We start from the raw sequence: 12,564 nt of genomic DNA, 5'->3' as shown, positions 1-12,564 counted from the left end.
TTAGTGTCCCAGTTAGGATAATGTTCTTGTCCTTTGGGATGATCCTAAAACATAAAGGCATGAAATTCCTTCTTAATATGAGTGCAGTCCTCCTTTTTGTTTCGGGTAGGAGAATGGGCCTAATCCAGTAGGATGTTCTTCTGCATAGGCCTTATGAAATAAAGTCCAGCATGGACTACAGCGAATGGATGACTTCTATGACTCTCATTCATCGCAGTGGGATTTAGGAAAGGGGACCAAATATGAACTATGATCACCTTGTGTGTGTTGTATTGGAACAAGTTACTTTCCAACCTCTCCTCATCCCTAAAATTCCTTAATTCTGTTTCCATTTTGTACAGTTAAGACATGACAGGAGATTTTTTTTAACTACAAAGTTTCACCTTTTAAAAAACGAAATGGGCAAATTGTTATCATATCATTTATTCACATTTACATCATATCCAACTTTTTAAAATCAACCTGAGCTTTGAGTCTGCAAAATTCATTTACTGTATTTTCTGGCATATAAGACTACTTTTTAACCCAGGAAAATCTTCTCAAAAGTCAGGGGTCGTCTTATACGCCGGGTATCGCTTTTTGGAGCAGGTGCTGAAACTTCTGAGCTGGACTGCAGAATCTGCGGTCACCGCATATGGTAGGGGAGCTCAAAAATGGCCACGGCCACATCCCCACCATATGTGGTGACCGTATGAAAGCAGCAAGGGCGGCGCTGTACAAGTATGGTAGAAGAAAATCCACTCATGCGGTCCTGATGATGAGGTGAGGGGGCGCCTCACTGAGAAAGTGTAAGTGAAGGGCGGAACAAGCTGCAGGTGCCCAGGACACCCGGAGTATAGAAAAAAGGGCCATGTTTGTGCTACCGCTCTGATAGTCTTAGAGACAAGGAGGGCTGGACAGGCAGGGAGAGCTGACCAATCCAACCAGAATTTGTATACAACACATTTTCCTGCTAAGTACCTGCATGTCATAAGCATTTGAATAAAAACTACCATATGGAAATCAAATCTGATTTTTAATTTTTTTTTTAAATTTGGTGTGCATTGGAAGAGGGGTAGTCTTATACGGCGAGTATATCCCAAACTCTATATTTTAACTGGAAAAGTTGGGGGTCGTCTTATACGCCGGAAAATACGGTAACTTAGATTCCCTAACCCGGTGTCCTCCAGATGTGTTGGCCTGCACCTCTTATTATTCTTGCCTATTGTCCATGGTGATTGGGGTTCATGGGAGTTTTAGTCCAGCACAACTGGAAGGCATCAGGATGGGGGAAGACTGATCTGTTTATAATAGCACCTAGAATCATAGAATCATAGAATCGTAGAGTTGGAAGAGACCGCAAGGGCCATCCAGTCCAACCCCCTGCCATGCAGGAAATCCAAATCAAAGCATCCCTGACAGATGGCCATCCAGCCTCTGTTTAAAGGCCTCCAAGGAAGGAGACTCTATCACCCTCCGAGGGAGTGCATTCCATTGTCGAACAGCCCTTACTGTCAGGAAGTTCCTCCTAATGTTCAGGTGGAATCTCTTTTCCTGTAGCTTGCATCCATTGTTCCGGGTCCTGTTCTCTGGAGCAGCAGAAAACAAGCTTACTCCCTCTTCAACATGACATCCTTTCAAATATTTAAACAGGGCTATCATATCACCTCTTAACCTTCTTTTCTCCAGGCTAAACATTCCCAGCTCCCTAAGTCGTTCCTCATAGGGCATGGTTTCCAGACCCTTCACCATTTTTGTCGCCCTCCTTTGGACACGCTCCAGTTTCTCAATGTCCTTTCTGAATTGTGGCGCCCAGAACTGGACACAATATTCTAGGTGGGGCCTGACCAAAGCAGAATACAGTGGCACTATTACTTCTCTTGATCTAGACACTATACTTTTATTGATGCAGCCTAAAATTGCATTGGCCTTTTTAGCTGCCGCATCACACTGTTGACTCATGTTCAACTTGTGGTCTACTTGGACTCCTAGATCCCTTTCACACGTAGTTTCATTCAGCCAGGTGTCACCCATCCTATATCTGTGCATTTTATTTTTCCGCCCTAAGTGCAATACCTTACATTTCTCCATGTTGAATTTCATTTTGTTAGCTTTGGTCCAGCTTTCTAGTCTATTCAGGTCATTTTGAATCTTGATCCTGTCCTCTGGGGTATTAGCTATTCCCCCTAATTTTGTGTCATCTGCAAATTTGATAAGTATGCTCCCAATTCTGCCATCCAGGTCATTGATAAAGATGTTGAATAGCACTGGGCCCAGGACAGAGTCCTGTGGGACCCCACTGGTCACTTCTCTTCAGGATGAAAAGGAGCCATTGTTGAGCACCCTTTGGGTTCGGCTGGTCAACCAATTACAAATCCATGTAACAGTTACCTTGTCTAGTCCACATTTTACAAGCTTCTTTGCAAGAATGTCATGGGAAACCACCGGGCACCCTGTGCTGAGGCTATACCCTTTGCTTTTCAATCAAGAAGCCTTCTTTGCAAAAATATAGTAGAATTTGAAGCCCTGGTAATCAAAAATGTGTCAGTACTTCAGAAAGTGTTTCCATAATTTTTCCCAGTATTGGATCATCACACTTACTTTACTGTAATTGTATACGCTACTAGGCTGTGGAAGTGGTTGTTCTCTCCTTGTTCTTGTGGGTTTCTTCCCTCTCCTACTGGGTGTGCAGTGTGCTTGATTCTACATTTATAGGAAGTATGGGGAAATCAAATAAAGTAATACTGGTGTGACAATGGATCTCATTCTGTATCAAAACAACATTCATTTTTACACTTGCCACATATAAACAAATTGGATGAACCACTGTGCAATGAAGGGATACATGGAAATAAGGTTTTTAACTTGAAGGAAAATTGATCAATTTTTTCCTGTGTATCTGTGTATCCACAAATATATGGGACACACCATATCTGTATATGAACCAATATATGGGTTCTTTGAAAGTGGAAATTCTTTTACTAGTGTGAAGTTTTCCACAAGCTGCCAGAAAGGGGGGGGGGTTCCATTTGGAGGGGAGGGGAAAGTAAGGTTGCAATTATTCCACCTGCCCACTCTACTTGAAGAGCTAGGGCACAATTTTTTTCTTGGTTTAGGGTGCTGGTAAATGCATTGTCCTATCATCTTGTTGAGATAAGCATTTCATGGTAGAGAATTTCTTTTAATGCAAATAGGATGTGTTTCCACTATTTATATTTGTTCTGGGCATCACTTTTAATTTCCCATAGGGTTTTGACACAGTGCATGGCTCACATGTAAGATTATGAACCATTAGTTTCATCCTTTTAAAATCAGAAAACAGTTTACCCATTTTGCTATAAATTAATAATGAATTAATTTTCTTTTTTTAAAAAAAAGAAATGATTACATACAGCAACAAAAATATAAAAGCAAATGACAAGTCAGAAAATGAAAACAACCAACAATAACAAAAACAAAGTGTAATTCATAGTTAAAATAGTGTTATATGCTGTCCCAATTAAAAATATAAAATCAAATCAAATCAAGAATCATTACATTGGTAATGTAATTGGTACAGGTTGAGGATCTCTTATCTGGAATTCCAAAATCCAGAATATTCCAAAAACCAAAATGGGTGGCAGATAGTGACATTTTTGCTTTCTGATAGTTCAGTGTATACAAACTTTGTTTCATGCACAAGATTATTTACAATATTTTATAAAATCATCTTCAGGCTATATGGATAAGGTATATATGAAACACAAATGAATTTTCTGTTTATATATGGGTTCCATCTCCATGATATCTCATTCTGTGTGTATATAATGCAATTGCAGGTACTGTATTGTAATTTTTTTTTAAAATCCAAAATCCAAAACACAAGTATTTCAGATAAGGGAGAATTAATCAGTACAAAAACAGATCTTGGGGTTACATATACTATATTTACCTCATCCATATCCATTTTTGGCTGTAGGATCAGATAGAACATCTTTCCAGAATTTTAGGTGATGTTTCAGAAGATAACATAAAGATTTTTTTTTATTTACAAATGAAATCAAGGGGAATCAAATTTTGTCAGAACTGTTCATGTTTCCCTCTTTTGACATATTTTGATTTACTTGTCAATTTTTTCTAATAGAGCTGTTACCCAGATTCTATTTAGCCAGTTACTTTAATTAAGTTTTGGATGAACAATTTCAGCACTATCTGTGGCAAGAAGAAAAGTCTATTTCTTATGTTTAAGTGCATTCTTCTATTTAGTCAATATTGTCAATAATGGTAGTTCTCTGGGAATATGGATTCTGATTCACTATACACAAAAGAAGAGAAAATATTTAACCCCCCACAAAATATTTCACTGTTGGGCATTTCAATTGCATATGTTTGAGGGACCCATTTTCACCACATTCTCTACAGCAAACTGTGAACAAACTTTTATAAATACATGAAAGCTGGACAAGACACAGATGCCAACTGTGTATAACTTTCAACACTTTTTTGCTGGACTGAGACAGATTTATATGGGGGAGAAGACTAAATTCATGTTGGTTTCTCATGGAAGCTTAGAACTGCATGATATATTTTCTAACAGCCAATTATGTAAAGTGGATACTTGCCCTCTAGCATTAGTATTAGTGGTAATGCAATATTTTTCACAAGACCTATTGGTCTGATAACATTTTTTATTGAGTGAGATAATTTGGTACAGTGCGCCTGTGCTATAGCCGGGTGCTCCATACGTGGTTTCCTGTTTATGTGGAAGCTGCGTGATGGGAGAAACAATGTGCACATGCCCGCAGCACACACGCTCTCCCATGCCATGAGCACAAGCCCTATTCAATTGAATGGGACTTGAGCATGCACGGTTTTGGGGTTATGCGGGGTGGGTGGGTGTCCAGAATGGATCCTCTACATAAGCCAAGGGACCACTCTATTTTACAAACCAAATGGCTTTTAAATTCCTAGCTTCTTATCCAGTTGTTACATGGAGTGGGCTTTCCACTAATGTCTGCTTTATCTTTCCACATTTCTAGTATAGTCGGCCATTCTTATACTTGGATTTTTTATACACGGATTCAAGCATCCACAGTTTGAAAGCATTCGAAAAAAGTAAAAATTTCAAATATCAAACCTTGATTTTCCATTTTTATAAGGGACACCATTTTGCTATGTCATTATATTTAATGGGACTTGAGCTTGCACAGATTTTGTTATACACTGGGATCTTGGAACCAAACCCCAGCCTACAACAAGGGTCCACTGTACAACATCTTAATCTTGACTCACTCATCACCCTATAATGATGTGATTCATGAGTTATCTCTGAGACATATTGCAATGAGTAATCATAAGGTGAGGTGAAGAATAATGCATACATTTGCTTTTGAATGCAGGGCACTCATATGTTTTGCTTGAGAGTGGGTTGGATTCAGATAAAGTTAGTGCTATTGAAATCAAGGGAAGAAATTAATAATGGATAAACTAAAGCCTGCTGAAATCACTGGGACCAAAATGTACTTAGCTTTGTTTGCATCCAATCTGATATCTGAAGTTTCAAGCTATACTGCTTCTTCACCTACTGCTACAGGATATAATGAAGAGCCCACATAGGTGAACTCTTTCTACATGGACTTTCAAAGTTTAACTCTTTCTACATAGATGAATTTGATCATCTGAAGTGCCCTAAAAATATTCAAGAGAATTTTACTATACAGTAGTTGAAGTTACAAATGTGGCCGCATGGTCTGTCCACTCATATATGCATGAATAAGTAGCATAGTGAGGTAGATCAGCTAATACACAGGATGATGTTTTGAGTTTTTCTCTTAGAGAAATATATGGCCCAGTATCATCATCCTAAGATGGTATTGTCAGAGTTGCAGCAGCAATTGCAGAGTCCTCTTCTGGAGCAGGCAGTTTAATGGGTAGAGGGAATGCCTATTAAATTTGCAGATGACACAAAACTGGGATGAGTAGCTAACACACTGGAAAATAGGAACACAATTATGAAGGACTTGATATATTAGAAAACTGGGCTACAATTAATAAAACGAAATTCAACAGAGGTAAATGCAAAATTCTGCATTTAAACCACACAAAAGAAAATGCACAGATATAGAATGGGGAATACATGGCTCAGTAGTACTACATGTGAAAAAGACCCTGGGATTATTGTTGATTATAAACTGAACAGGTACCACCAATGTGATGTTGCAGCAAAGAAAACAAATACTTTTTTGCTGCATTAATAGAACCCTGGATTTCCAAGTCAAGGGAGGTAACAGTCCCACTATATTTTGTGCTGGTCAGGCTTCATCTGGAGTACTGCATTCAATTCTGGATGACTCTATTAAAGAAGGATATGGACAAGTAGGAGCAGGTTCACAGAGAGCAACTAGGATAATAAGAGGTATGGAAAACCAAATATATAAGAAGAGATTGAAGGAGCTGGACATGTTCAGCTTGATGAAGAGAAGACAAAGTGGTGACATGATTGCATTTTTTAAGTTCCTTAAGGGCTGCCATAAAGAGGAAAATAATAATAATAATAATTTGTTTTATTTATATACCGCTATTCCAGAGATCATAGCGGTGAACAGCAAGTAAGCTAATTAGCAAGTAAGCTAATTTGCCCCCAACAGTCTGGGTACTCATTTTAGCGACCTCGGAAGGATGCAAGCCTGAGTCGAGCTTGGGCCCTTTTGCTGGTCTTGAACTCGCAACCTTGTGGTTTCGAGTGAATGGCTGCAGTACAGGCATTTAACCACTGCGCCACCAGGGCTCCTTACTGAAGGCTCAATATTATGAATAGAATACACATTATCTAAACAGAGAATATGCAGGGTGGTGGTGGTAAGAGGAGCAGTCCAGCTACCTCAAAAAGGAGTCACCCGATTAAGTTGCTCAGTAACTTAAAACTTGGCTGTAGTCCTACCTTAATATTGAGGATGTGACATATTTTATTTCAGCTTTTCAGTTTGGCTTCCTTCTGAGTACAAGTTGCTTACTTACAAGGCTAGGAACTTTAAATCAGTAACAAGGATGAAGTCAGTATGGTAAGCTAAAACTGGCAAAGATACATATTAAGAAAGGGTTGTTGGCCCATTTCTGTTCCTTCTCATAACTAACCTGAGAATTTCCCTTCTCGTGGGTGGCACCTGAAAAGGTACCAGGTGAATTCTGTCTAATTTATCCTCTTTCTTAGAGGTCAGCAAAGCTACTCCTGCTAATCTTTACCTTCTCCCGCAATACAGCCATTTAAATATTGTGTAAACATGTGGAGGGGTTGTCAAGTTAGGCAAATATGATATTAAGTCAGTATTTAGGGCTCTACCTATGCACCCCCAGAATTTTAGGCTTTGGGAATTCATATTCGAAGGTTACTTCTATATGGATAGTTTTCTCACTATGAGCTGCACTGTCTCCTGTGCTCCTGGCCTTAAGGATCAGAATAAATGTTTCTCGAGTTTTTTTCCTCTAATAGTTTTAGATTGGTTGCGGGCTGGTGAAACAGCCAACTCATCAGCTTACTTTTGGTGTGATAAATGTGCCAGTGCTGGCTTTATTAATTCCTTCACACCAGAACAGACTACATTATGACTTTGGTTTTGGCAATAACATCCTGCATTGCTTAACAAGTGTGTATCATGTTCCCGGGATAAAAAACAGCACTGCTGCTCCCCTACCAATCTTGTTCAGATATCTAACACTCAACACCGATATGTGGTTGGATACCATAACTGTGGACCTATGGACACTTGCCCTTTCAAAAAGAATAAGGAACATCTAAGGCAGGGTGGTATAAGAATCCTCTAGTTTCGGAGCACAGGGAAACCTTAAAGAAATGTGATCTTTGGAACATTCAGCCCAGTTTTGTGTGCTGTTGAGGGAGAAGAGTCTGTTGCCATGCTCCAACAAGTCAATGTCTCTGAGGCAAAATCCAAGGGTTGACAGGATATTGTATGTATATGTTTTTTGAATTAAGAAAAATATTGGAGGGGTGCATGAGAGAAGTGGAATCTCAGAAGGAGGCACTGAGTAACCTTTTTCAAATTATAATGAGTACAGGTTGAGTGTCCCTTATCTGGAAATCCAAAATGTGAAATACTTCAAAATTCCAAATTGTCCACATAGGTGTCTCAGATAGTGACACCTTTGCTTTCTGGTATTCCAATGTATATAAATTCTGTTTCATGCATGAAATTATTTTAAATGATTTTATATAAAATTACCTTCAGGCTATTTGTTTAAGGTGTATATGAAAAATAAATGTTTAGACCCTGGTCCCATCTCCAAGCTCTCTCATTATGTATATGCAAATATTCCAACATCTGGCAGGGAACCCTGAGGTCCAAAACATTTCTGGTCCCATGCATTTTGGAGAAGGGATACTCAACCTATAATGGCAATGCATTGTTTTTAAAATTATTTGAATGACCTGCAGGATTGAATTCCTTTTTAAACAATGCCTTTTCAGGTTCTGCAACCTGCCAAAAGGAGTTCTTATTTTCCTTCTCCTAGAAAGTGATGGGAGGGGAAATGGAAGTTGAAAAAATAATCCAAAAAGGCAGAAAAAGACATAAAACACAGTCTCCCTACATGTTCTACTCTTCCAACACCAGCCTGAGAGTGGTTTTGATTTCATGTTTCATCTGTCATAATATTTGTCTTCACATAAGATTACTATGAAAATCACATAGAATTACTCTGAAAAAGATATTATTTGTGAATGTTGTGTGATTTGAGCACAATCTTTATGAGTAATGTATTCCATGTGAGAAAGTGATGCAGGATTAGATAGGAAGGAAAGGTTCTCCAACCCCTGTCTGCCCACCTCCCCAAGTTACAAGTTGATGACATAGAAGTGAGTCACTAAGTAATAGGCAACATGACTCAAGCACAAGGTAAACTATTGCCAGTAAATTTAATTCTTTCCTGTACACTGAAGTAAACGGGAATAATGTCACCCCTTGGTAAGAACGAAATAAAAGGAGATAATTACTGACATTTGGAATTCTCCAAGTTATGCTCTAAAGAGACTCCTGGAAGAGAGGAGGGACAGACAGGATCTGGAAGTTGTCTTTACAGGTCAGTTGTATTTTCCAACATGGAAAGAATGTTCTGTTAGAGTAATTCTCATTCCTTTGGCTCAAAGAAAGGGAGTGGAAACATATCTCTCTGCTTCTCTCTCTTTCTCTCTCAACACAGACTTGAATACAGTCTGAAAGATTAATCTTTCTGCCTCATAATAAAACAGTCTGTGTTGTGGCTTAATGACATGGAGATGAACCTCCCCTTAGAGCAGTCACAAATGAATTTCCAGGAGTGTAGTGGATCCAGAGCTCATGGGGGTCCAAGCAATGGAGGGTTTTTTCATCATAAGAGACAATTACATCACCTACTGTGCCCTTCAGACCTCCCTGTTTTTCAGAACGTACCTGCAATTACATAGTAGCTGCTGAAATTGAACACTCCTAGCAGTCATTTATTTTTGTGAGCTACCTTTGCTGCAATGTAAACTGATTTAGGCAGCCTGGTCTTGGATGGGCAATTTTTAAAAGACCTACTGTTGTGGACTCTCCTTGGGAGCAAAGATAGGAGGGACATAATCATGAGTACCTTCAATTTAGAATTTACCAATGCAGATCCCAGCAGGTTTCTCTACCACTCCCACAACATGCTATGCAATGCAATTCAATCCATATCCTGTTTTATACAGTTTCAGAAATTCATGCTCCTCAGACAGGATGGAAAGAGTTCACAAACTGATGGATTTACAGGAAGTAAAGAAACAATTGTGGATAATGGGCATAAATTTGGTGCTGATTTTGGACATATTGAGGGGAAAAATCTGCAGGTCTCAATCATCAGATGACTCTTCACATATACAAAAATTGTGGTTGATGGTACTTGCACAGGTTCTTCTCCCTTTAGAGTTTGGTTGTAACTTTAGAGTTTGGTTTTAAAACCTCCTCTGTTGTGATGCCCCATTAACTAATTAAATGTGGTTGTGTGGGTGGGTGTATTTCTTCCATCATGGAACTGAAGCGAGTGTGCTTGGCATACTGGGCAGTCTCCCATCTAACTGATCCAGTTGAGACCTGCTTAGCTTCAGCAAGGTGGAGCCCTCATGTTCTGGGACCATTACAGAATGTTCTTCCCAGGAAATTTAATCTGATATCTGCTTTTGATGCATTTCACGTGCTTTTTATTTACTCAGGCTATTTAATCATTGTAGATTTAATCTCTGCTGGCTTTTATTTTATTGCCCTGCTGTTGGGTAATCTGTTTCTAATTGCTTTTATCATGTCATTTGTTTAAGTTATCTATTGTTGCCCCCCCCCCCATTTTCTAAATTGCCCTGAATGTGGAAAGATTGAAGTGTGGGTAGAAAATAAACAAAGAAACAAACAAAAATGCTTCAGAGATAGGAGAGGACATCATGTCACAGAGTGTGATTATTAGATGAGAATCGCAATTGTGTTTATGGGGAAATAAGCAGAAGGCATCCTGGTAATATTTAGCAATGGCAGATTTTCTTCAGTATTCTAAACAATGCACAATGAATCTCAAAAATATCACCTGAATGAATCAATTTATGACTACTTCAAACTGATTCTGTACATCTCACTTCCAAAAATCTTAAAGTGCTCTGTCAACTTTTAGCACATACATTGTTCAAGTAATATCCAAAGCAGACTTTCCTGCCACAATGACTTTCTTTCACATGTGTTTCAACATTCAAGATTTATGTCAAATTGCTTATTAAGCACTGGAATGAATCTCATTAACCTGATAGACAGGTTTACAATGCCTGGACACTAAATCACTCCTAGTGGAACATGTCCTCATCACATTTTGTTGATGATGCTATTGTTGGTTTACAGAACCCATCACCCTATGCTATCCCCTTTTCTCTTCACTGCCATTTTATAATATTCTGCAGTCTGCAACAACTGAGCTTATGCAACATAGGGGTGAAACAGATTGGTGGCTTGGAGCATCCTCTGGCTGCTCCAGCCCTGATTGGTTTCTGATTGGTGCAGGACCACAGCAAAGCGGGCCACGGCAGAAGTCCTGAACAGGCTGCTGGAAAAGAGTGGGCTTTCCCTATTTCTGCTGTCAGCCTGAGGCTGTCTTAGGCAGAAAAAAAAGTTTTTAAAAAGTCCACTCTTTTTATTGTTGTTGAGAATTTTTGTTCTCCTTCCAGCAAGCAAACGCATAAGACTGCAGTTATTTATTGTGCACTTAGATCAATCCAGCTAGACAAAATCCCCAAAGATAAATAATATAATTAGCATTAATTGAATGGAAGTTATTAGCCTTAAAAGTCAATATGCCTTATGTTAGCACAAACAGTTCCTACTAGAGGCTGTAATCCAGCAAAGCACTTATGTGCCCAATGTAAAGTCTGGTGTTACTGATCATCTGGATGTCCAGCAAGAACAGAATGGAAGCTAGCCAGACTTTCATCTGGAGCCTCTTGGTGGCAGGTGTCCAGTTTTGGGAATAGGATGTTAAAGTAGGGATGTGGAGTGTACTCAGAGCCAAACATCACTATGGAAACATATTATGAGCTGGAGGGCAACAGCTAGTTTCCATGTATTATTTACTTACCCAGTGACTGTGAAAATGGATGTGTTGAGAACTGTGACAAATTCCATCACATTAGATACACTTTTACTTAGAGAATATGATCCACAACCTGGGTCTATTCCACCCAAAATAATAACGAAAAGCATTCCAAAAATAGCACTCCAAAATTGCTTTGAAATAATGATATTTTTGAGACTTGGTCAGTCTGGGATTCTTATCATTTGCCCCTAGATTCTGAACCTTTAAGTTGCTTACTGTTGCCATGTTTTATTTCCCTGACCTTTCAGATGTCAGAGGAGTGGGGAGTAGAGTTGCAGGAGTCATGTTTTTAGTGATGTAGACAATGCTTTGCGAGATGTGGATTCAAGTCTTACTTGGCCTGATCTGGTAGCAATCTCCAATTCACTAAGTTGTTAAAAAAAAAAAAAAAAGGGGGGGGGGAGGATCTATGGCAGATATATAATGAAAAAATAATTCAAATACATTCTTCTGCATGATATTGTATAGATAAAAATGTGTGATTTATCAGCGTCAGCCCAATGAAAGAGAAATCAGTTTAGGATTTTATTTAATTCAGAAATGCTCATGGCTGTTTAAATCTAACAAAATATCAATAATATTTTAATTGAACTGAATACCATTAATGCCTATTCTTAATTGATACTAGTAATTATGTCATGATATATCTTAATGTCTCTTCTTCCTAATGTTCTGTAATATGCATAAGTGCTGGTAGATTATGGTGCCTGGTGCCTAATTAGAAGCCTTACAAAAGAAGGATATAAATTTAAGAATATACCTGTGGTGCTGGAGTCTTAATTATTTGCTGGTCAGAACTTACAGCAACCCTGCTAACTGCTTAACCAATCAAGCAATTTAGCTAGGCAAAGACTTTAAAATGCTCAAGCATGGGAATGGTCTCTAGGTTTCCTTCTATGGCCACTAAGACAATAGGGGATAAAGAAACTATAGGGGAGAAATCAAGAGTTCCATGAATCCCATTAT

At 38.7% G+C, this 12,564-nt stretch overlaps 1 protein-coding gene across 2 annotated transcripts in view; it reads right to left on the bottom strand.

Moving 5' to 3' along the window:
* NYAP2 (neuronal tyrosine-phosphorylated phosphoinositide-3-kinase adaptor 2) overlaps positions 1–12,564 on the bottom strand; it is a 226,044-nt gene that overhangs the window by 7,931 nt on the left and 205,549 nt on the right. The window contains exon 8 of one of the 2 annotated variants that reach the window (XM_042461081.1): positions 2,581–2,682. The exons of the other annotated variant lie outside the window; for it this stretch is intronic. Within the exon in view, the coding sequence (XP_042317015.1) occupies positions 2,581–2,682 (102 nt within the window). The remainder of the gene's footprint in view (positions 1–2,580; positions 2,683–12,564) is intronic. 2 annotated transcript variants of the gene reach the window in all.

This window comes from Sceloporus undulatus, chromosome 3 (assembly GCF_019175285.1).
Source record: "Sceloporus undulatus isolate JIND9_A2432 ecotype Alabama chromosome 3, SceUnd_v1.1, whole genome shotgun sequence".
In the NCBI taxonomy this organism is placed as follows: domain Eukaryota; kingdom Metazoa; phylum Chordata; class Lepidosauria; order Squamata; family Phrynosomatidae; genus Sceloporus; species Sceloporus undulatus.
The sequence above is the reverse complement of the archived record's forward strand: the minus strand, read 5'-3'. Positions and strand labels throughout refer to the sequence as shown.